General features: G+C 37.9%; 1 protein-coding gene across 4 annotated transcripts in view; it reads right to left on the minus strand.

Moving 5' to 3' along the window:
* Positions 1 to 24,869, minus strand: part of IGF2BP2 (insulin like growth factor 2 mRNA binding protein 2) — a 166,421-nt gene that overhangs the window by 20,176 nt on the left and 121,376 nt on the right. For 3 of the 4 annotated variants that reach the window (XM_036875291.2, XM_057500853.1, XM_036875290.2), the window contains exons 3-10: positions 21,711 to 21,759; positions 20,574 to 20,625; positions 17,388 to 17,451; positions 15,073 to 15,345; positions 13,717 to 13,851; positions 4,711 to 4,833; positions 4,223 to 4,358; positions 1,729 to 1,857 (exon numbers count right to left, since the gene is read on the minus strand). In XM_036875291.2, coding sequence (XP_036731186.1) covers positions 1,729 to 1,857; positions 4,223 to 4,358; positions 4,711 to 4,833; positions 13,717 to 13,851; positions 15,073 to 15,345; positions 17,388 to 17,451; positions 20,574 to 20,625; positions 21,711 to 21,759 — 961 coding nt within the window. The remainder of the gene's footprint in view (positions 1 to 1,728; positions 1,858 to 4,222; positions 4,359 to 4,710; positions 4,834 to 13,716; positions 13,852 to 15,072; positions 15,346 to 17,387; positions 17,452 to 20,573; positions 20,626 to 21,710; positions 21,760 to 24,869) is intronic. The other variant, XM_036875292.2, reaches the window with a different exon arrangement.

Below are 24,869 nucleotides of genomic sequence, written 5' to 3' on the forward strand. Positions count from 1 at the left end.
TTCCAATAAATATATTGGAAAGTTTTTGGATATCTGTGACACTCTGAAAAGCATTTTCTTTGCTCTAGCTTACTTTTTGTAAGAATACATACTCATACAAGATATGTGTTAATTGACTATTTATGTTATGAGTAAGGCTTCCTGTCAATAAGAGCCATACTATAGTTATGTAGTAGGCTTTCAGTAGTTAAGTTTTTGGGGAGTCAAAAGTAATATGCAGATATTTTATGGCACAGGAAGTCAGTGTCCCTACCTCTCACATTGATCAAGGGTCAACTGTAATTTAAGCTTTGCTGTTCATAGGGTTTCTACTGCATCCATGCAACTCTGCCGTCATGGCAGGAAAGCAAATAGACACTATGTAAGCAAACCATCATGGCTGTGTTCCATTAAAACCTTACTCACAAAAATAAGTGGTGGGCCCTTGAGCTGTTTGCTGACTCCTATTTAATTATCAATTTGAGAAACAGTCTGTTTTATTATGCATTTTCACCCACCATTTGTTACTGAGGTTGAGAGAATAGCCCGGCTTTTGAGGTTATCTTCTGTAGGAAGTATACACAGTCTTTCTTCCAAGAGATGAGGTGTATCTCAAATTCCACAGCAAAAATATGAGGGTGTGTACCTATTTTTGCAGCCACGTGACTGCAGAAGCTGCCACAATCCCTCCTGCCACATCTCCAGCTCCCTCTGCCAACCCTGCCCCCCAGCTCAATATCAGGCCCCATTCATTAGGTTAGGGGAAAATGGATAAAATGCTAAAGAAACAGTATGAAGATTTTGAAATGACTCAGAAGATCTATATGTAAACAAGATTGCAGAATGTGTATATTCCTGTGATTAAGTTCGCGTCTGTATTTTGTTGGCAGAATGGCAAAGTGGGGTCATCCCTGTCTCTCCACAGATAACCCAGGGAGCTATTAGGAATACTCACACTGCCATGCCTACACCAGAGACCACCTCTCAAAAGAAAGGAGTGGCTAAGGTAATGCTCACCAATTTGATTCTTACAACTAAGCAGTATAAACACTGGAGGAAAGAAAATGCTTAAAAATTAAAATTAAACAGTATGTGTGAAGAAGAATTAGGAATGAAAAAAAAAGCTGTCAATTATCCTGAACCCCAATTTGGTAATGTACTGATCTTGAATAATGCTTGTAAATAGGAGAAACAAGTAGAAAACTCATAAAATGCACATTTCTTTTGTTATTAATTATAAAAAATTATAAATACTTATTGAGAACCTACTAAATTCCAGGCATTGTGCTGTTTAGAAATAAACACTGTGTATTATTTTATTTTTAAAAATATAATGCATTTTAGTAGCAGAAATAGGAATTTTATACACACACACACACATCCACCCAAGAGTCATCTAGGTACCCTATTATATATATTTAACAAATGAACACTCATGAAGGTTCTTATTTAAGCCAACAAATCCTTTTTAAAAATAAATATAGATTCTACTTAATGAATCTGCTAGTACTATAATTTCTTTCTTTCCTAGATATGACATATGTTATGCTTAAGAGCACATATTTAGAGGATGGTTTAAGAATATCTGTCCTTTAGGAAGAAGTCCTAAGAAATGCTGATTTATGCTCTTATCACTTATGAGCACAGCCTCCAAATTAAAGCTTTAGCTCTGATTCAATATAGTGGAGTAATGCTGCTGCCTGGGGGTGCCCAGAGCATGAGCTATCCTCTGAATGCTGAGCTACTTACAGCGAAAGGGTGGTAAGGGGGAGCGGGGGGAGCTCCTCGGGGCCCTGCTGGTGGAGGCAGCACGGATAGTCCTGTTGAAAAGATGCCAAGTGCGCTGAGGTTCAACCCCGGTATCAGATTGGCTTGTTGCTGGGAACAGAAATGGAGAAAAAGATGAGGGGAGGAGACCAGAGAGGCCCAGCTTGCCTGAGTCAACCTCCATCTCTTGTCTGGCTGGCACCAGTGTCTCCAATCAGCTCCACTCTGGCCCTGTGGACCTCCTGGCTGCTGCGGTGGGCTCTCCAAACCTCAGCCTGACTGTGGTATTCCTTCAAAGCTTTCTGCCACCATTGAGAATGTCTGCACATCTTAACACAGCGAACAAGGCTCTTCCTGGGCACCCAGGTCACCTCACCAGCCTCTTCTAACCCCTTATCCCCACCCTGCCCAGTCCGCTCCTCTCTTACCTCTGGACCCCTACACACACTGTCTACTCTGCAAGGAGGGTGCTGCTCTTCCTCCTCACATGGCTAAGTAAGTCCTACTCATTATGTGGGTTTCACCTGAGTTTAGGTGTCCACTCATCCAGGAAGCCTTTTCTCACCCCAAAGGTCTCGGCCCAAATGATCTTTCTGTGCTCTTAGGAAACACTCCTGTTTCCTTAAAGTAGCACTTATCACATGGCAATTGAATTGCCTGTAAAGTTACCTCTTCCCTTTTAGACCATAATTTCCTTGTGGACAGAGCATATCTTATTGTTGTGTGCTCAGTGCCTGGTACATAGTAAGTACTCAATAAATATTGTTGAATTAATATATTTTAAACATATTAGATGAATGTGTTTTTCTAACTCTATCTAAGGGAAGATCAAACCTTTTACTAGGATACCACATAAATAAACCCCATTACCCAGGTTCTGGATGGTTCAAAACTTTGGCTTTTTCACCTTTTAGATGCCAGCTTTGTGATCATCTCGCTGGCTTGTTTCGCATTTAAACATGGGGATACTCACAAAAGCTTGGGGTGAGTTTCAACTACACAGCCCTTCAGAGGCAGAAAGTGATGTAGTGACGCACCCTGGCCTATGTCCATCCTGCCCTCACCTTGTCTCCCTGAACACTAAGAAGTTCTCTAACATTTTGTATTTTCTTCTCTGTGGCTAGAGTCACCCAGTAACTTGCCTTCTTTTAGAATATTTGGAACAGAGCTGGGATCCTTAACCTTTACCCCATTTGATATGTAAGGCCTAGTAATTTTGTTATTCATCTATCAACGCATGACTTTGGTACATACATGAACGAATCTAAGTAATATGCTGAGAGAAGATATTGGAGCAGTCAGACACTTCTGTAGCTTTTCTGGGTGTTCATAGAAGAGATGTTTATCGTAAGATGTCAAGAGCCCAAAAGAAGAAAATGAGATCATTTGATACACCACAAATAAACACACACAGGGGAGGTCACAGTGCAGGCTTCTCATCACATTCCACGCTCATCATGTGCTGTGGGCTTGGGAGGTGGGGAACAGAGCACTGACCCAAGCAGGAGGCTACTATGGAAAGTGCAGACTGAGGGCACTGGGTTCACCTCACACAGCTCTTTGTCAATGTTTGTTCCTCTATGAAGTATTACCAGGTCTGGGATCTGCTTCAAAGTCATCCAAGGAAGACGGGGAAGTGGAGGGAGGTTCAGATGAAGCAAAACAGGCCATGAGTTAACAACTGCTGAAGCTGGATTATGAGTATGTGAGGACTTATTGTACCATTCTTTCTTCATCTGTTTTATTAGAAAATCATTAAAATAAAAAGTAAAAAAAATTTATTCCTATGAGTTGAGTTTGGGCTTTGCTAATGGACAGATATTTCTGAGACTTCTGAACATTACAATGTCTCCCCATTATAAAGTGGGAACTAGGAAGCAATAACAGGAAAGACAAACCCAAATCAGTCTGCTAGAAATATCAGTGAAAGCTGAGGGGGCTGTCAACATTTACTGGGAAATCTAAAAGAACAGATCAGTAAGTAAGAGATGAAAATGGGAAGTCAATTTTAAAGTACATACCCTTAAAACTTAAAAAGTAAAAGTATTACAGAGAGTTTGGAAAATTGAAAAAAAAAATTCCACTTTCCTACTATACTAGCTCTTTTTATTTTTGTTTTTCATCAATCAATGCATGACTTCCAGTCATTTTGCTCCATATTACTTTACACAACTCTGACCCCAGTTATATATATGTTTATATGCTGTTTTCTAATTATAAGCAATCACTCATTTTATAATCTACAAAGTTATGATTTTCATGGCTTCACACTATTCTGCCCAGTACATTTATCATAATTTTCTAGTTGGTTTCCTGATTGTTTCAATGGTCTTGCCCCAAGAAGGCAGGAATAACTCTGCATACGTGTTCTAAGGCACTTCTTCACTAGCTGAATGAAAACTATTCTTAGAGAGGCTTGTGTCTTGCCTGAAAACACACGTGAAAACCAGTAGAGAAGAAAGCATTAGGCACTTACATTAACAGCCAGCATATCATTTTCAAAGGCCTCACGCAGTTTCTTCATAATCTCTATCTCAGCACTGGCACAGGCCTCGACTGTGCCCTTCACAGTGATGGTTCTTTCTGGGTTGTATATGCTCAAATCCTGCAAGCTGGCCACCAGGAAAAAGAGAGAAATTTCCTCTTTTCAAAAGCAAAAAGTAAATCCCAGAAGGATCACAAACAAGTTTTGGAGGAGGAGGCAGGGGGAAGACTGAATTCCCCCCCATATACTGTGGCACTGAGTACTTGCCACGTTAAATCTTGGTGCTGACTTAGATCATACCCATAGTAGAAAATGTTTGACTGATAACTATTTGTGTATTTGTTTTGATGGTACTGGAGATAATTACATCAATTAGGATTATATTCCCCTTTTTAGGGGAAAGGAGATGAATGAGTTAGGCATATCGAAATACTCAAGCTCTCCATCTTGGGCACAGTTAATCTTAATGGGTGGCTTACGATGAGATCGTTATCTTGGTCCCTGTCTCATGTTCAATTTTCTTCAAATTTCTGCCTTCTTTTCCAATCAGTCTTCCAACCAAGCCATTGTGTGCCAAGATTTTCAGAGGAATCTCTTCAGCTCTAAAAGAAACAAACAACAATTTAACACTTAAAGTGGACACAATGGTTGCCTGTTAAGAGTTATTAAACTGCATTTTTATTTTCTTTTTTTACAAACAGGGCCATTTTGTCCAGGCACCAAATGGCCACGGGTTTCAGAAGAGGCTGGGTTCCTCACCAACTCCAGGGCTTGCATTCTGATTAATGACAGTTAAATCACCGTAATCATACTCCACTGTTGTGACTGGTTGGAAGTTGGTGCATGAGGCAGAGATGGCCGATGAGGTATGAGAAGTCTGTTGGGTTTAGGAAGGTTTCCTTGCTTTTAAAAAAAGGCACATGGGAGAATGACATCAGCCAGATGCAGACAAGGAAGCTACAGGCCCTCCCACTCCCACAGAGACACCAAATCAACAACAGACAGACTAGAATACCTCTGTGAGAACTCTAGTGATCAGCTAATCATCCATGGCATCCAGGCCACTGTAAATCCAATAAGGGATTTCAGCAAAAGGAGTAGGAAAATCTGCTGTGTTTGGCGTGCCTGTACATGCTCCTTTCCCTCTGCAGCATACAAAGGAAGAACTGGAGGAAATGCCCCTTTCTAGAACTCCTCCCTTGGGATGGAAACGAGACTGAACCATGTATCCAACATTCTGGCTTATCTGGGGGCTGCTCAAGGGATTAGTTTCTTTCTCAACCAACTTGGAGCTCTAACGAGACTGGCACCAGAGTTTTAGAAGCTACTGAAAACGGAGGCAAGCAGTGTTTTAGACCTGCAATTCCACAGTCAGAAGCCAGGGAGAGAAAGAGACTGGAGAGGGTTTGAGAGGTTCTAGAACTTCCAGTAGGTCTGATTAGTGAAGGCCTTCTGAAGAAAGCCAATATGCAAAGACTCTGAGAAGAGGTTATTTTCCCAAATGCCCAAATCCCAGAAAAAAAAAATTTACAAGGCATACAAAGAAACAGGAAAACATGGCCTAATCAAAGGATCAAAACAAAACTGCAGAGACTGATCCTAAAGAAATGCAGTAGTATGAACTATGTAACAAAAAATTTTAAATAGCTGTCATAAGACACTCAGTGAGCTAAGAGAACACAGATAGATAACTAAATAAAATCAGGAAAATGATGAACAAAATGAGAATATCAACGATATAAAAACTATAAAAAAAGAAATATGGAGCTGAAAAAATACAGTAACTAAACTGAAACCTTGACTGAAGGGGTTCAACAGCAGACTGGACAGGAAGAAGAAAGATAGCAAAGTTGAAGATGGGTCATTTGAAATCAAGTCAGAGAAGAAAAAAGAATACAAAACAAGCCCTGAAGAGAGACTTAGGGACTTATGGCACACTATTAAATAGACCAATATACATATCATGGAAATCCCAGAAGGAAGAGAGCTCATTTGAAAAAAATGACAGAAAACTTTCCAAGTCTGAGATAAGAAATGTACATGTAGATTTGAGAAGCTTAAAAAACTCCAGAAGGGTTAAATCCAGAGAATCACACTGAGACACTAGATTACAATTCAGTTCTCTAAAGTCAAAGACAAAGAATCTTGAAAGCAGCAAGAGAAAAGTGGTTAGTCACATACAAGGGAGTTTACATAAGACTGTCAGCAGATTTCTCAGCAGAAACTTTGCAGACGGCCAGAAAGGAGTGGGATGGTACATTCAAAGTGCTGAAAGAAAAAAACTGTCAATCAAGAATACTGTATTAGACAAAACTGTCCTTCAAAAGTGAAGGAGAAATTAAAAGACTTTCTGAGATAAATGAAAGCTGATGGAGTTCATTACTATGAGACTTACTCTACAAGAAATGCCAAAGGGATGCCTCTGAGACAAAAGGACAGTAGACATCAACAAAAATCCATATCAAAATATAAAGTTTTCTGAGGATGCGGAGAAAGGGGAACCCTCCTATACTGCTGGTGGGAATGTAAGCTATTTCAACCATTGTGGAAAGCAATATGGAGATTCCTCAAAAAACTAAAAATAGAAATACCATTTGACCTGGGAATCCCACTTTTAGGAATTTACCCAAAGAATGCAAGTTCTCAGATTGACAAAGACATATGCACCCCTATGTTTATCGCAGCACTATTTACAATAGCCAAGATATGGAAGCAACCTAAGTGTCCATCAGTAGATGAATGGATAAAGAAGATGTGGTACATATACACAATGGAATACTATTCAGCTATAAGAAAGAAACAAATCCTACCACTTGGGACAACATGGATGGAGCTGGAGGATATTATGCTCAGGCAGAGAAAGACAAATGCCAAATGATTTCCCTCATCTGTGGAGTATAACAACAAAGCAAAACTAAAGGAATAAAACATCAGCAGACTCACAGACTCCAAGAGGGGACTAGCGGTTACCAAAGGGGAGGGGTGTGGGAGGGTGGGTGGGGAGGGAGGGAGATGGGGATTGAGGGGTATTATGTTTAGTACACATGGTGTGGGGGGGTCACAGGGAAGAGAGTATAGCACAGAGAAGGCAAATAGTGAATCTGTGGCATCTTACTATACTGAAGGACAGTGACTGCAATGGACTATGGGGGTGACTCGATAATATGGGTGAATGTAGTAACCACATTGTTTTTTCATGTGAAACCTTCATAAGAGTATATATCAATAACACCTTAATAAAAAAATACATAAAGTTACAAATATAGTAACTTGTACTTGGGTAATTTTGGTACATAGAATTTAAATGATAAAAATATTTTTTTAAGAAGATAAATCTACGTTAATGGATATGTAGTATTTAAAGAGTAATCTGTGACATGAATAAAGTTGGGGTGGACTTGTAAAGGAGTAGAGTTTCTTAATGTAATTCAAGTTAAGTTGTTGTCAGTTTAAAATAGAGTGCTATAACTTTAAGACATAATGTAATTGCAGTGGTAACTACAAATATCTATAGAATATACATAAAAGGAAAAGGGGGAATCAAAATGTATCACTAGAATAAAAAAATCAGCAAAACACAAAGGTAGTGAGAGGAAAAGAGGGACAATAAAGCTACAGACATACAGAAAACAACAAAATGGCAATAGTAAGTTCTTTCTTATTAGTAATTACTTTAAATGTTAAGGGATTAAACTTCCTAATCAAAAAACTTAGACTGACTGAATGGATTTTTTAAAAAAACAGGATGAAAGATCTGACCAACTGACAAAATAACCAACTTTATACCTCAAGAAATTATGAAAAGAATAAAGTAAACCCAAAGCTAACATAAGGAAGAAAATAATAAAGATTAGAACAGAGATAAGCAAAATAGAGAATAGAAAACAAAAGAAAAAAATCAACAAAACTAAAAGTTGTTTTTGTGAGAAAGACCAACAAAACTGACCAAAAGTAATTGATAATTGACAAGCATTACTTAGACAAACACACATTCAAATATCTAAAATCAGAAATGAAAGAGGGGACATTACTGACATCACAGAAATAAAAATGATTTTAAGAGAATACTATAAACAGTTGTACACCAACAAACTGGGTAACCTAGCAGAAACCAATAAACTCCTGGAAACACACAATGTGCAGAGACTGAGTCATGAATAGAAAATCTGAACCAACAAGGAGTAAGGAGATTAAATTATTCATTAAATACCTTCCAACAAAAATTCCAGGATCGGATGATTTAACCTGGAGAATTCTACCAAACATTTAAGGAATAATTAACACCAGCCCTTTCCCAACTCTTCCCAAAAACTGAAGGAGAAACATTTCCAAGCTCATTGTATGAGGCCAGCTTTATTCTAATACCAAAACCAGACAGAAATACTTCAAAAACAAACACAAACAAAACCTAGACTAGTATCCCTGATGGATACTGATGTAAAAGTCCTCAACAAAATACAAGCAAAGTGAATTAAAAAACATATTAAATGGATTATAAATTACAAGTGGTATGTATTCCTGCAATGCAAGGATGGTCCAACACATAAAAATCAACCAGTATAATACATCAAATTAACAGAATGAGGGGCAAAACCAAACAATCATCTCAACTGACACAGAAAAAGCATTTGACAAAGTTTAACAAACCCCCTTTCATGATAAAAACACACAACAATCTAGGAATAGAAGGAAACTACCTCAATAAAATGAAGGCCACTTGTGAAAAGCCCACAGCGAACATCACATTCAGTGGTGAAACGCCAAAAGCTTTTCCTCTAAGATCAGGAGGGAACAAGACAAGGATGCCCACTTTCACTTCTATTCAGCTTAGTACTGGAAGTCCTAGCTAGAGCAATTAGGTAAGAAAAAGAAATACAAGGCATCCAAAGTGGAAAGAAAGAAGTAAAATTACCTCTGTTCACAGATGACATGATCTTATGTATAGAGAACCCTAAAGATGCCACAAAAATGAATAAACTAATTCAGTGAAGTTGCAGGATATAAAATCATATAGAAATCAGTTGTGTTTTCATACAATAGCAATGAACAATCTGAAAAAGGAAATTAAGACAATAATTCCACTTAACCTAACAGTAGTTTCATAAAGAATAAAGTACTTAGGAATAAACCTAAGGCAGTAAAAGACTTATACACCGAAAACTACAAAACTTGGATAAACAAAATGAAAGAAGACAGAAGAAAGTGGAAAGACATGCATGTTCATGGATTAGAAGCCAATATTGTTTAGATGTCCACACTATTCAAAGTGATCTCTAGATTCAGTGCACTCTCTATCAAAATCTCAGTGGCATTTTTTGCAGAAATAGCAAAAGCCACTCTAAAACTCATATGGAATTTCAAGAGACTATACAATTTTGAAAACAAAGCTGGAAGACTCACACAGCCTGATTTCAACATATTACAAAGCTACAATAATCAAAACAGTATGGTGTGGTATCAAGACAAACAAACCAATGGAACAGAATAGAGGGTCCAGAAATAAGCCTTTGCATATATGGTCAAATGATCTTCAACAAGGGTGCCAAGGTTACACAACCAGGAAAGAACAGTCTCTTCAAGAAAGGGTGCTAGGCAAAATATATATATATATATATATATATATAAACACACTTCCAATTGTAAAATAAATAAGTAACCGGGATGTAATGTATAGCATAAGGAATATAGTCAAAATATTGTAACAACTTGGTATGGTGATAGCTGGTACCTAGAATTATCATGTATATAAATGTTGAATCATTGTGTTGTACACCTGAAACTAATGTAATGTAATACTGTTGTCAATTACCCTTCAATAAAAAAAAAAAAAAAAAAAAAAAAAAGAAAGGGTGCTAGGAAAACTGGATATCCATACACAAAAGAATGAAGCTGGACCCTTACCTTACCAGATATACAAAAATTAACTCAAAATGTATTAAAGACCTAAATATAAAACGTAAAACTGTAATATTCCTACAAGAAAATGGGAAACTCTTCATGACATTGGATTTGGCAATGGTTTCTTGGACAGGACACCAAAAGAGCAGGCAACAAAAGCAGAAATAGACAAATGGGACTACATTAAACTTAAAACCTTTTGTGCATTAAAGGACACAATCAACAGAGTAAAAAGATAGCTTAAGGAAAGGAAGTAAATATTTGCAGATCATGTATTTGATATAGGATTAACATCCAGACTATATAAAGAACTATAACTCAACAACAAAAAGTCAAATAACTCATTTTAAAAACAGGCAAATCAATAGACAATCTCGAAAGATAATATAAAAATGGCCAACAAGTGTATGCAAAGATGCTCAGTATCACTAATCACCAAAGAAATGCAAGTAAAAACCACAAGCTACTGTGAATACAAAATGTTATCTTTTTCATTAGCTTGTCTACTGTAACGATGACAGAAAATAACAAGTGTTGATGAGAATGTGGAGAAATTGGAACCCCTGTGTACTGTTGGTGGGCTTGTAAAATGGTGCAATTGCTATGGAAAACTGTATGAAAGTTCCTTAAAAAATGAAAATAGAACTACCATATGATCCAGCAATCTCACTTCTGGATATATATCCAAAAGAATTGAAAGCAGAGTCTTGCAGAGGTATCTGTACACCTGTGTTCATAACAGCACTATTCACAGAGTGGAAGCAACCCAAATGTCTGTTAGTGGATGAAAGAATAAACAAAATGTGGTATATCCATATAATGGATATAGCCTTGAAAAGGCAGGAAATCCTGCCACATGCTACAACATGGATGAATTTTGAAGACATTATGCTAAGTGAAATAAGCCAGGCCCAAAATGACAAACACTATATGATTACACTTATAAGTGGTCAAATTTAAAGAAATAGAAATTAGAATGATTAGCTACCAGAGGCTAGAGGGAAAGGAAAAAGGGGAGTTGTTGTTTAACAGGTGCTGAGTTTCAGTTTGCAGGACGAAAAAGTTCTGGAGATCTGTTTCACAGTAATATGAATATATATAACACTACTGAACTGTGCACTTAAAAATAGTTAAGCGAAATAAACTAAAGACATCCTATGTGACCTCACTTACATATGGAATCTTAAAAAAAAACAAAGCAACAAACAAGTTCATAGACGCAGAATACACATTGGTGGTTGCTAGAGATGGGGTTGGGAGTGGGGGTGGGCAAAATAGGTGAGTATGGTCAAAGGTACAAACTTTCAGTTATAAAAAAAATAAGTTATGGAGATGTAATGTACAGCATAGACTACAGCTGATAACACTGCTGTGAATTTGAAAACTAAGAGAGTAAATATTAAAAGTTCTCATAACAAGAAAAAAATTGTGTATCTATGTATGGTGAGTGATGTTAACTAGACTTACTGTGGTGATCATTTTCCAACATGTACAAATATCAAATCATTATGTTGTAGACCTAAAACTAATTTAATTTATACTAAACTTCTTAGAAATGGCCTAAGATGGTAAAATTTGTTATGTGCTTTTTACCATAATAAAAAAACTTGTTAAAAAAAAAAGGAAAAAAGGAAAGGATGCCTTCTCTTTCAACTTAGGAGTATTTTTCTGTGGGGATACAAGGTCTGAAATATCTATAGCCATGCTGTCATCTCCAGGGGACTCTCAGGCACCTGAGGAAGACAGAGCAGAGAGAAAGGCTGTGGGTCTTTGAGCCCATGGCTCCGCTGACCCTGGAGTCACTCTACCTCAGGACTTCTTGTTCCATGACATGATTGTTTCTTATTGTTAAGCCACTTGTTATGTTTTCTGTTACTTGAGACCCAAAGCATCTAACAGATGCATTACTACTGCCTTAAAATAAACAGATGCTTGAAGAAGCTCCATTAAATGTAACTTTCAGAGAGCAGAGCTTTTTGTCAGCTTTGCTCACTGGCACACAGAATAGTGCTTGGCCTACATAGCAGGTGCTCCATCAATATTTGTTAAATGAATTAAAAGAAAGTTTAGGATCCCTCTTCTCCTAAACCTTCCACCTCCTACTCATCCCCATCAGGGCTCAACTTAAAAGTCACTTACACAGAGAGGCCTTCTCTGAAACCCCCAAATCTCTTTCTGTCTACCTAAAACCTTGATTAGGACCTCCAATTACATGCAGTCGTTTTCCACTATAGCACTTCATATAGCTGTGCCTAATTATGTAGTGGTGTAATTATTTCTTTAGTGACTCTCTCCCAGTGGACTGTACACTCCATGAAGGCAGGAACTGGGTCTTGTTCATGATTGCCTCAACCCCAATACAGTGCTTAGCACAGTGTGGCACTCAAAAGTATTTATTTCAAAGATATTCAAACTCCTATCTTGGCTCTACACAAAAATTTAAAAATCCAATTTATAAATCTGCCTTTTTGGATTTATAAGTTGCTTGCACCTAGGTTGAAGGACCAAGGATGGTATTATTTATAAGTAAGTTCTCAATAACTTGGTTGAAGGTGGGGCTACTTCTTCATATGGCATTTGGGGGGTTTCAATGGCCCCATACAGATTAAATAACTCCTAAGTGAAAGGTTAGAGTCCCTTATGAAATCTGAGAGTTGATTTGCAATGTTTTCCTTCTAAAGACTACTTTAATATTCTTGTTTTTAGAACCCTCTTACCTGATTTGCTAAATTAATTTTTCATTCAATTTATCACTCAGTGCTTCTCTATAAAACTGCCTTCACTCATGAGTACATTTTGCCAAACTGAATAGAGCCTTTTTTATTATATTGTCTATCCCATTACCATTAATTTATTTATAGTACTAAGTCAGTTGGTTTAATAAGAACTGTGTTTGCCATTCAAACTGTGCAACACTCCAGAATCTTAAGTAGCATTTTGTAAAAGAAAAGAAGGGGCAAGATAAAGAAAAAAAAGAGGAACAAAGTAGCCACTTGGATACCAGTTTCTACTACTTATGGAAATGTAATCCAATTTTAAAAGAGTGCAAATGGTTTGGGATCGTGGTGGCAAAAGCCATTTTGCCAGAACAGTTAATGATGGTTTTGATGACAGTGTACATTCTATACACACACTGTCCAACATGATAGCCATCAGCCACACGTGACTTTAAATTTGAGTTAAAATAAAATATGCAGTTCCTCCAGTGCACCAGTCACATTTTAAGCACTGAGTAGCAACAGGTGACTAGCAGCTATTGTATTGAACGGTGTGGTTATAGAACACTTCCATCATTGCATGGCACTGGATAACACCGGTCTATACATTCCTACCAGTAATTACTACCAGTGAGTAATAGAAGCATTTGGATTACCAAGAAAAACATACAAGGGGAGAAACACCAATAATATAAAAATATCTATTTCCTACTGTCTTCTCCTTGGGAACAAATTTCTTAAAAATAATCCCTCCCTTGCTCCCTTTTCTGAGTAATAGATTTACAGCTTTTAAACAACTTCTTGGGTTAAATGAATGAGAACCTACTCTTATTCTCTGATGAGTGATCTGGACATTGCATAGAAACTCACAGTTTGGTCTCATCAGCCTCCTTCTGCATGATTTCAAGAATCATGCGGCATGCTTCAGATGTCCCCTCTGGGGTGGCGTGGATGGTGACGGGCTTCTCTGCAGCCCCAGAGTTCTCCTTTCTATGGATGTCTACCCTGTAGGAAAAGAGTCAGGAGCCATAACACAATGCCATCTGGGACAGGATCCTAGACCAAGAAAGCATCGCACCAGCCAAAGTACAGCAAGGACACAGACAAGAAAGTGTCACTAGCACGCTTCCAACCAGTGCCATTCTCCAAGAAGGCAGCAAGCAGTGCTGGGGTTCTTGTGCCCAACTTGAATTATTTGCAGCTCCACTTATTTAGAAGGAAATATTTATTACAGGAGTGTTGTGGGACACAGGCACAAAGCCAACTTGGTAATGAAGCCAGTGGTAAATGAAGTATTTTGTGGAGCTTTTCAAGTGACCATAGAAGTGAAGAGTAAAGTGAGCAGGATAATATAGCACAGCGACACAGTGCCAGTCTCTGAACTGATTGCAGCTTTTAAAAGCCACATGTTAATCCAAATCCAAACACCAAATTCAAGCAAACTTTATATATTTAAGTGTGGATAGAAAACAGAGGCATGCCCTCTCTCTCTGCCTCTCTTTATAACTAAAAATCACTTTTGCAGTGAAACAAACTTGGAAGGAAAAAAAAGGGCTGATTTTAAAACAAAGGGAACACCAGACAATACTTGCCCTCTCTACTATCTCATGACTTCAGTCCCCTGCTTTCTTCATCGTATCATGATGCTGTGGTCTTACGGACATACAAAAATCAACAACCCCACAAGTCATTTTATCCACTGTATCTCTTACTATCAGTTCAGTCTCTAAACAGACAGAAAACTAAACACTCTAACGTACTTTATTTCTTGCTCAGTATGGCAGAGACTCACCCACTTCTTCAATGCAGCTACTGTACCTACGTGGTCTCTACCACGTAGAGGACAACTACCACCCAGGGCTCTGACTAGGGAGGGGAGGTAAGAGCCAAGGTGAGTGAGTTCTGGGATCCAGCAAACGTCAGCCCTATACCTCTGTTGTTTTGGAAATAGATTTCATTCACAAGCATTCCTTAGCTTATGAGAACAATTCTTGGCTGTGAGGTCATTAGTACCTTCTTTATGAACCTTTAGTGCTTTCAGGGTGTGACCTTTAGGCCCCGGCATGAAAGCTCAGTAAGCCTCTGGCTTCATGTTAGTCTGTTAGTCGTTCTGTCCAAACAGCACAGCCCCACTGCCGAGGCAAGTGACAGCGACCCGAGGGCGGCCGGGACCCACCAGCGCTCGCCCGGCCGTCTGAAGGAAGCAAGGAGCCCGGAGGCACGTACCGGGACTGGGTCTGCTTAGTGATGTTCTTTATGGTCAAGCCCTCCTTTCCGATGATCGCACCAACAAACTGGGTGGGGACCAGGATCCGCAGCGGGAAATCAGTCTGTCTGGCCTGAGAAGAGCCCCCGGGGGCGTGGCCTTGCTCCCGGGAAGAGTGGTCCCCACGCTGGGCTCGCTGAGGGGGCGGAGGGGAGCTCACCTCTTCATCCGGGATGTAGGAAATCTTGAAGGAGTAGTTCTCAAACTGATGCCCACTTAGCTTCTCGACGGCTCTGAAACGCAGCAGGGGCAGGGAGCTCTGTTAGAGAGCAGCGTCGGAGAAGTCTGCAGGCTCGCACACGCTCGTTCGGTCCTGCTCACTAGCTGCCTCTGAGTGTGGCTAAGCCTCACTGGGGACAGGCAGCGAGGAAGGCAAGCAAGACCGATGCTACCTCTGCGCCCTTTGGAGCTCACAGTGAACAATTAAACAAGTAATCACACTGGACAGGCCTGGTCAGATCTGAAATACAAATATGCTCTCTGCTTTTTTAAACACTCAAGGCTCTATCCCCCTCATCAAAAACTTTATAAATACTGGTATAAAATTATGACTCATTGTTTCTCATTTTAATCATAATACATATTTATTATTGAAGATTCAAATAGATAAGCACAAATAAGAAAAAAGTCCTAGTCTATCCTAGATCATTCCTTTCTTACATATAAATTTTTTATAAAAATGGAATATTATACATATTATCTAATCTTTAAAAAAAGATACTCTGAACATTTTCCAAGTCATTAAGTATCCTGCAATTTAAGTTTACAGCCTATTTAACATTCTATTGATTTACCATAGTTTTTGCAACTGATTCTATTGTTAGATACACACACACACACACACACACACACACACATAATATGTCCAAATCATTTACTATTATGTACATGTTGCCATGGACATTTCTGCAACTGTAACTTTGCACACTGGGCAGTTCCTAGTTGAACTGCTGAGTCAGAGAATATGTAGCATTCTAACCTTATTAAGCATTGTCCAGTGTCCGTCTGAAAAGGTTTCAACATTTCCAATCCCATAGCAGTTAAGAGAGCTTTTATTTCCTTGAGCCCTCAAAAACAGAGTATTATTATTATTTTAAAATATTTATCAATTTGATGGGGAATAAAGTGGTATCCTACTACTGCATTTTAAAAATCATACATGAAGTGGAACAATTTTTTCACATCTTCTGCAGTGTGTAAAAATATTAACCCTATTTCACATGTTTTTGGCATTATGTGAAAATAATAACCCTTGGTTAATGTTTAAGGTTTGTGAATTTATTTTAAAGCAGCATCTTTTCAATTCAATAAAAGCAACAAAGTGATATCACATACAGAGACCCTATCTAAGTGGCAGCTGGACAAGAACTGTAAAGGTGAGTTATTGATATACATCCTCCTTACATCTGTGTGGCAAAAGTCAAGAGCAATGAACTATTGCCTTTTTCAGTAAAACATTAACTCTAAAAACTATTATTATGAGTTAAGTATGTCTTCATGTGTATTGAAACCTTGAAAAGGAAGTAAAACTATAATCTTAGAATGAATAACCAAGGTTAATGACACATCTATAAAGCATGACTGTGTGTGACCATAATTCTAATCTCCAGGACCTGATAGGCACTTTAAGGACCTACTATGAAAAGGAGCCTGGTTTTTGTTTTTGTATTTTAAAAAACTCAATCCCATTGTGCTAACAGCCAATCGTGAAACTAACCATCACTGAATAAATGTAGTCACAAATGGGAACTAAGAAATGAATGGGGTAGAATTGATTAGCCAGCCATTCCCAGACAGGTCTCCCTGATGTCAATGGCATTGAGTACTGCTCCTTTTCAGTACCACACAGAAGAAAAACTGATGTTTTAGGATCACTTCAATGAATGTGGATAGACATAGGCTTGTGTTTCTTCCTCAAGGTGCACAGAGGAAGCTTCAGGTAAAAGTGGTTCCCAGGGATTGGCAAAGCAAAGTCTAGGGGACACAGTGTCACCGAGCTGGTGCCTCTCTTCATGACATGTCAAGATGCAGCTCCCACCTCAGTTTTGATGCACAAGGCCAACATTTCTCAAGATAAAATCTGTACAACCAACAGATATTCTGGTATAAATGCCCTGGAGATCCACTGACATTTCAAAGGTAGCACAGATGCCCTGAGGCTCCACTGATATGTCAAAGATTTTCAGAAAAGTTTTGCAAATCCAAACTCAGTGGACTTCAAAGATAACCCCCAACTCCAAAAATTTAAAAAGGAAACAAGCCTCAATTCACTTACATTTTTGCTTCTTCTCTTGTTGCATATGTGACATTAACAACGGCAGTTTCTGTGTCTGTGTTGACTAGGAAAGAAGCAAAAACTACATTGTCATAGAAAAAAAGCTGTCACCCTCTGGACCTTAGTTAGTAAAATTAACTTTACAGAAAAATGCACAAAAACACTCATCAGCCTAACTCTATAGTTTTTATAATCTTTATCTTTATTAATGAGCATTCATAGGATGACAATATGTATATACAACTCAAAGTTGTATTTTCACTCATTTTATAAACACTTTTGCATGTGTATATGTACATATAGTCTTATTTTTTCATTTTTAATGTCTACATAAAATTGCAGTAAGTAAATGTGCCAAGATTTTTGCCTGACCATTCCTCAATTATTGACAAATGGATTGTTCCCAGTATTTGGGAACAACTAAATAGTGCTGCTAAAAATAATTTGATTTGTGATCTTCTTAATTAATTTAGGCTAAAATCACAGAAGAAAACTGGTAAAAGAACATAATGCCTTTTAATGCCTATTTTCAGATTACTCTCCTACCAGTTTATATCAATTTATTGTCCCACTATCAAAGTATGAGTTTGTTATGATTTGCATTTATTTTTAAATAACTGGATACATATAAAATAATAAAGTATTTTAATACTTCATTCATTGATAAGACTGAACTATTACTATTTTTGTTTCCCTTTGACTAAACTCTTTGACTATGTGAGTCAAACCCAGTAACTGCATACAATAAATAAAGAAAATTGACAATTCCAAATCTGGCTGAAGAAGAGAAACACATAAATTCTACAAGTGGCTACTAGGATCACTCTTGGGAGTTGGCTTCTCTCAGTTCATATTTGCTCTTCTTCCAAAGTCAGAAGTTAAAAATAATTTCCAAAGGGAAGGTAAAACTTTCTCAGTCCAGCCAGTAAACTTAAACAAAAATATTGGTTTTTCCAAAACAAGTAGACATAACTAAATCAAATCTTCCCTTTGAAACATTTAAGCTTATTGGGAGACTTGAGTTAACAGCATTTGAGAAAATCATAATAAAGCTGCTTTTCAAAGTAATAATAAAACCCTATAGTGTAGGGATTTTTAAATCTTGAGTCCATGCTTGAGAGCTTAAGGAATTCTGTAAGTTCACCTACCCCTCAAAGATTCAAACCTATGGACATATGAATTTTTCTAGTTCATAATTTCCTAAAGGAGTCTCAAAATGGTTAAAGAAAATACTGTTATCTATTAACTTCAAAGTAGCTGCAGCCTTTACAGGGAGGGGATACACAATTCTCACTGCTGCCAAGATTCACATGTCATAAATGCTGAGCCCAGCCCTGGCCTCTGCCCAGGAATGTTTGTATAGCTCTCTAATTCACACTTACCCAGAGGAGTCCTCATAGAGCAAAACGGGATGAGCAGCTTGTAATCGTCCTCTCAGTGCTAACACACAGTATGTACAGAGCTTTCCTATTGCTGCTTTCTAGTGCTACAGATGAGGATGCAGATTCCCAGAAAGGCAGACAGGGTGGGGTTTGAACCTCCTGAATAAAGCTAGCCACAAGGATTGTCAGGTTTTCAGATTTTGTTCTCACTTCTTAGGCAGATTCTCATTTCTTCAAAGACATTTGTCTTCTGGAAATCAGACAGTTCTGTGATTCTAGAAAGAACTGAGCTCCATTCAAATAATTTATTTCAGTGGACATGAAAGCTCTATAGAGTTTCCTAAAAAACTCTACTGAAAATATTTTCATGCTGAATCAGGAATCACCGATGAAACAGAACAAAAGCCCAACGCTTCTCTCCTGTAGTTGTGAAGCAGCTGGAAACTGGCTGGTCTCCAGGTCACAGGTGCCTTAGCAGCTGTAACCTGCCCCAGGGACCTGGAATATTTCTTCCTTTCATGACATTGTCCTGAATTTATAACATGGTCTTAGCTAGTAACCTCACAGGTTCATGTCTATAAGACCATCTTGCCTACTACATATCCAATCCTTATTAGAATGTCTTATTTTCCATGTTGACAGAAATAACAAGAAATAGAAATAAAGTCCTTGTAAATTATGTCTTCTTTCTGGGATGTTTCCCTTCACCTTTGGGCATGGGCTGTCAGCACCATGAAACTGAGTATTTTTAATATTCATGGAGCTCAGAATATCTGAATAATCACGGCTTTAAAATGATCATTTTAATTATACTGGTAGATAGAGCATATTACATATGAAAAAAGCGTTCTCTGATTTTTCCTAAGTGAACCTTAACAATCCCTTGAGATTATGTAGGACTCCATTGTCTACGAATATTTTCCAGTTCTCTTTGGGTGCCACAACTGTTTGGTGTGATACAGAAAGGGTAGAAATTATTCTCATTTTACACATGTGGATTGTGTAGATAACTGACTTTTCTAGGAGCTCACAGTCAGTAAATGACTAAATTCACATTTTGCTTTTTAGGCCAACACAAAAATAATCTTTATTACATGGTACTGCCTGTCATATCAGGAGCTTGGGTTATACTTTTCTTGGACTTTTAAAGAGCTACATAAGATATCAGCTTTTTTAAAAAAGGTACCTTCTTCTTTTCTTTTTAAAATCACAGCATTTCATGTTTTTGGAGATATTGAGGGCAGCAGGAAGAAGAGTATGTATATTTTTTCTGGACATTTACAACACTGTTCCTAAAACAGTGGCTCTCAAACTTGCATACACACAAAAATCACTTGGGAGCGCTTGTTTAAGGTACAGATGCTTTCTCCAAAGAGTCTTACTTTGCAGGTCTGCAGTGAGTCCTGCATTTTCACAAGCACCGCAGGGGACACTGGTGCAAGAGTCCTACTCCTTGAGAAACACTCAGTCCAAGACATGAGGGATCTGTTGTTCTTAGCAAGAAGAGAAAAGTTCAACAGTATAAAATCAATTACTTCCAGGTGAATGAAGCTTACCCCAGCCTGACAGCATTTGTCTAGTGCTTGAGCATATTACACAATATAAAACAGCCTGAAAATCATACTCCTTGAAAAAATAAATTATACAGATGTGGATAGACAGAAAGATTTCAATGTCTCTCGTACAGAGAGGAAGCTTGTTTCAAAGGAACATGAACTTATTTCTCCCTGGATCTGACCCAGCCTATATGAAATAACAGATATGCCCCCTCAAAATCCAATGGGCTAATTTCCTCACTTATTACCTTGTTCCACATTCTCTACTGTCCCATACTGAGCCAAAAGTCCATCCAACACCTGAAAAAGAATTTTCAATATCAGAATGAGAAGATCATACTCATGAAAAAATGGTACGATGATAGCCCCCAGTAAGTGAATTAAAGCAGAGCAAGGAGAGTTACAGCAATAATCTAATTAAGTTGATATTTCAGGTCTTCCATAAAAAGTTATAAATGAATACATGGGACTTTCATTTGCTTATTGGCTCCCAAGTAATCTGTTCACCAAGATGACACAGCACAATCAGTCTTAATAATTGTAAACAATCACATTCATCATGATTCTGCTCTTAATTCACCCATTTACTGCTCTTGAAATGAAAAGCAGAATAAGGTACAAGGTTCACTTTTCCTTCCTGGAAGACTTAATCCTTCTTCCTTCTATTTTTCTCTAAGGAACTCCTTATTTTATAAAGCAATAGGATATGTATGCCTGAAATTTTTCATAATAAAGTGATTTTTAAGTAATAAAAATGTTAGACAAAACATTCTGTTTCCTTTAAGGCAGTACTGATTTTGTTTGGGTTGGGGAACAAAGCATCGGGTGGTTGTTTTTAAATAATGCAGTAAGGTCCCTCCTCATATTCTACTTTTATTTTGAGGTAGCAATCTTATAAGAAATTTTGCCACTCTGAAAATATCTTAACTGTTACTCAAAGCAACTAATTCAAAATAAACAAAAAACCTGCTAAAACTGATGATGAACCTTCTGTTTGTATTGGGTTTCCACTGATTTGATTTTCTTTAAAATCATAGTTTGGAAAGGTAAAAATCTTTTACGAACTCATGATATAAAAGTCACAAACCAGCTACACATTTTGTTTCACAGTTCATTTGCTTGGTGGCTGTGAAGGCAGACATGAGAGCTCAAAGTGCCCATCTTGCATGATGAAAGTGACAAATGTGACCCCACGTGCATGACAGATTATGTGCATTAGGGTACTGAAAAGAGAAGAAACAGGACCCAGAGACCTTGTGGGAAAAGTCCAAGGACTGCCAATTCCTAAATGTGAAAGGGGGAGAAAATGTCCTTTTAACCATTAAAAAGTTAAGGTGAGGAAACAGAGCAGGAAGATGATAAATACGGAAGTGACACTGGCTTACCTCCCACTGCAGGTGAGGAGGGATGTTTCGAATCTGAATTTTCCTACTCCTGTAAAAATACAAACAGACTATAACTCTTCAGCACATAAATTTCAGCAAATAATAAAAACAGGGTTAAGATCTTAATTTGAGTTCACTTCTTACTGTGGTTACTGAGGCATCAACAAGAGATTCTCACTGAATCAGGAGCATCATGTTTTAAAGTTTTCAGTTACTTTGGAAAAAATAAAAAACAAATCCAAGAAGTCCAAACTAGCTAGAGAAACAGTTTAAATGCAGACTTGCCTTCTCAATTTCCTACCAAAGGAAGGACATCCTGCCTGTCTGAGAACTACTAGTGATTTAGATAATTTCTTCTTCTTACTTAGGCATTATATTTAGATAGAAAACAAGACTAAAAATATGAGGATAAGAATTTTTCTATCTTTTGAGATCACGTTAGATCCTGGAAAGAAAACACAAGTCAGTATTTAAATATTAGAGAGGACATTTTAATGGGAAGACTTGACATTGAAATCTCATGAATAGCCATTCTGGAGAATTGCAAGAGAAGGCATGTAGTGTAAAAAGTGTACAGCATGTACCCCCGTTATTTTTTCTTTCCTTCTGGTGTTAGAGGTACCAAATAGTGGCTATCCACAGCTCCATGCTTCTCCATGGCTTTCATCTGGGCATTAGCCCCAGAAAGAAATGTTGTAATTCATGTAGGTAGAAAAAAGGAGAGAGACAGAGAGGCACACAGACAGAGGAAACAGGGAAACAATGAAGTAAACGAAGGGCTCCAGTTTTCTCCGATCATTTTTTACTGACTGTAAGGGAGCCACCCCTCTGTTCTAGATCCTATATACTTCTGTCTTATCTTGTTTTTAAAAATGACAATGTATTCATGCTTTATCAGGGCTGCTTAAGTGATTATGCAAGCCAATCTACAGAACCTCTGTATCAGGATAAGAAGGAGGAAAAAGAATCAAGAACCATCTTCTATCTCTATACTATGAAGCCTCTTTTCTGGCACTGCCTTTGGCAATAGTTTATAATAAAACCTCTCACACCATCCCACATAGTGGCTATATGGAATGCTCCACATAAGATGTCACAAGCTGATTTACAGAAAAGGCTTGAGTATTTGCAAGAAAATTGATATTTCTAAAGAAAAATGTTTTTGTTATCTCCAAATACAAACACTGACTCCAACTTCTAACCAAGAATTTACTGGTAGAAATCCTGTTAGAACAAACTCATGCAAAAATACAAAGAGATGTGAATAACAATCTAAACATTTAAATATCCACCACTAGGGAGAATGCAAACAATCTAAATATCCACCACTAGGGAGAATGGTAACTAAACCATAGCATAGCCACAATATGGAACATTATATACCTGTTAAAAAGAATGAATTAGATGTATGTGTGCAGTCAGAGGGAACTCTCCAAGGCATGCTGTTACAGGAAGAGGCCTAATTATAGATTAGATTGAAACTGTTTTTTAAGAGCACAAAACAAAACTATATGTTATTCAACATGTGTACCTGTAAATGCATAGAAAAAGGTAGCTGCATGCAGTTTGGTTGGTGAAAGGGGACATACACTTTTTAATTTTAGCTATGACATAGTCTTGTTTGCTTTTTTAAAAAGAGAGTATGTTCATGTTTTACTAGCGTTAAAAAATTAACAAAACTCCTACTAGGGCTGCTTTCATGAATATACTAGATTTACTAGAATATACTAGAATATACTAGATTAACTTTTTAAAAGTATTTTAAGTAGAACCTACTAAGTTAAAAAAAGAACAAAAAACAAACACCTCACTTTTTTCTATAATTAGTTTAGACATTCTTGAAATTTTCTTTAACAGAATATTAATCTATTTAGCAAACTCTGTTCCTAATCCATAAATAGTCAAACTCTGCTCAGTCCAGATTATCCCAAATCTTCATTAAATGGGTCTAAAACCATGATGTTACCCTGTAATATCTCATGTAAAGAATGCACATCAGGCAATCAATTTAGTAACCAGAATGGTCATTAAGCAGGATTCTAGGAGAAATAATCTCTAATAAGCTAGTGTGTAACAGCTCTAATCTGAGATCAGGATGGAAAGGAAGGAAAAGAACCAGGAACTAAAAAAGGGAAATGGAGATCACGAGAGTAGAACCAATTAAACTGGACCTTAGTCAGGTCATTTGGGAGAGTATCCTGAGAGATGATCTTCGGGATCAGGAGTGATAAGGATCTGTGAGATCTGCTAACTCCCACAGCATCATCTGGACACTATGCCTTCTTGTCCGGGTATCCAGGATGCCCATCTGCTTCTCCTATGTTAGGGACTTCTGTGTGCCCTTCAAACCCCAGCTCACACCTACAGGATACCTCCTGGCAGAATTTAGCTTTATAACAGCTCACTTTTTACTGTAATTACTTATTTGCTGGCACTATCCCCCCTCTAGCTGGTGATTTCCTCAAGGACAGGCTCCTTGTTCACTAGTCTCATGTTCAGCACAGGGCCAAGCATCTAGCAGAAAAAGGAGAACAGGGAGCCCCAGAGACTGGGAAAAACACTACGGTTGTTGGCTGTAGTCTGTTAATGTTGCAGACCCTGTACCCCACCCAGGAAGGTGAATGGTCTGTTTCTCCTTTGCAAGGTAGTCAAGAGTAGGGAAGGGTTCTTTTTCCTCTTTCTTTTAAAAAAGACACCCAGTGTTTGGCTCAGTCTTGAACAAATATGGATCTTTCTTTTTGAAACCCATAAAAGTGTGCCATGCTTTTAAAAAAACGCCAGTTACACAATAACTTAGGGAAGTGATTGGTTATAAGAAAACAACTCTTTGTTACTTAAAGAAAAGAAGAACATTCTTATGGTTCCTTTATTTTAAAAAAGAAATCAAGCTTCTCTAGGTACACTTAAGGACATTTCTCATCCTCACTGCCCAGAACTATTACAGCCGTCTCCCAGTTGGTCTGTTTTCCTCCTGCACTTCCCTCCTCCCATCCACCCCACATCTGGCTACAGGTGACAGAAAAAAACACAAATATGACTCCTGCTTTTTTCAAATCCCCCCCTGCTGTCACGCCCAGATCCCCATTTTCAGCCCTATCACTGCCCTGTCCCCACTGCTGTGTCTTTGAGCACTTTCACTGCAACAAACTACTCAGACTG

This window comes from Manis pentadactyla, chromosome 1, assembly GCF_030020395.1.
Source record: "Manis pentadactyla isolate mManPen7 chromosome 1, mManPen7.hap1, whole genome shotgun sequence".
In the NCBI taxonomy this organism is placed as follows: Eukaryota; Metazoa; Chordata; class Mammalia; order Pholidota; family Manidae; genus Manis; species Manis pentadactyla.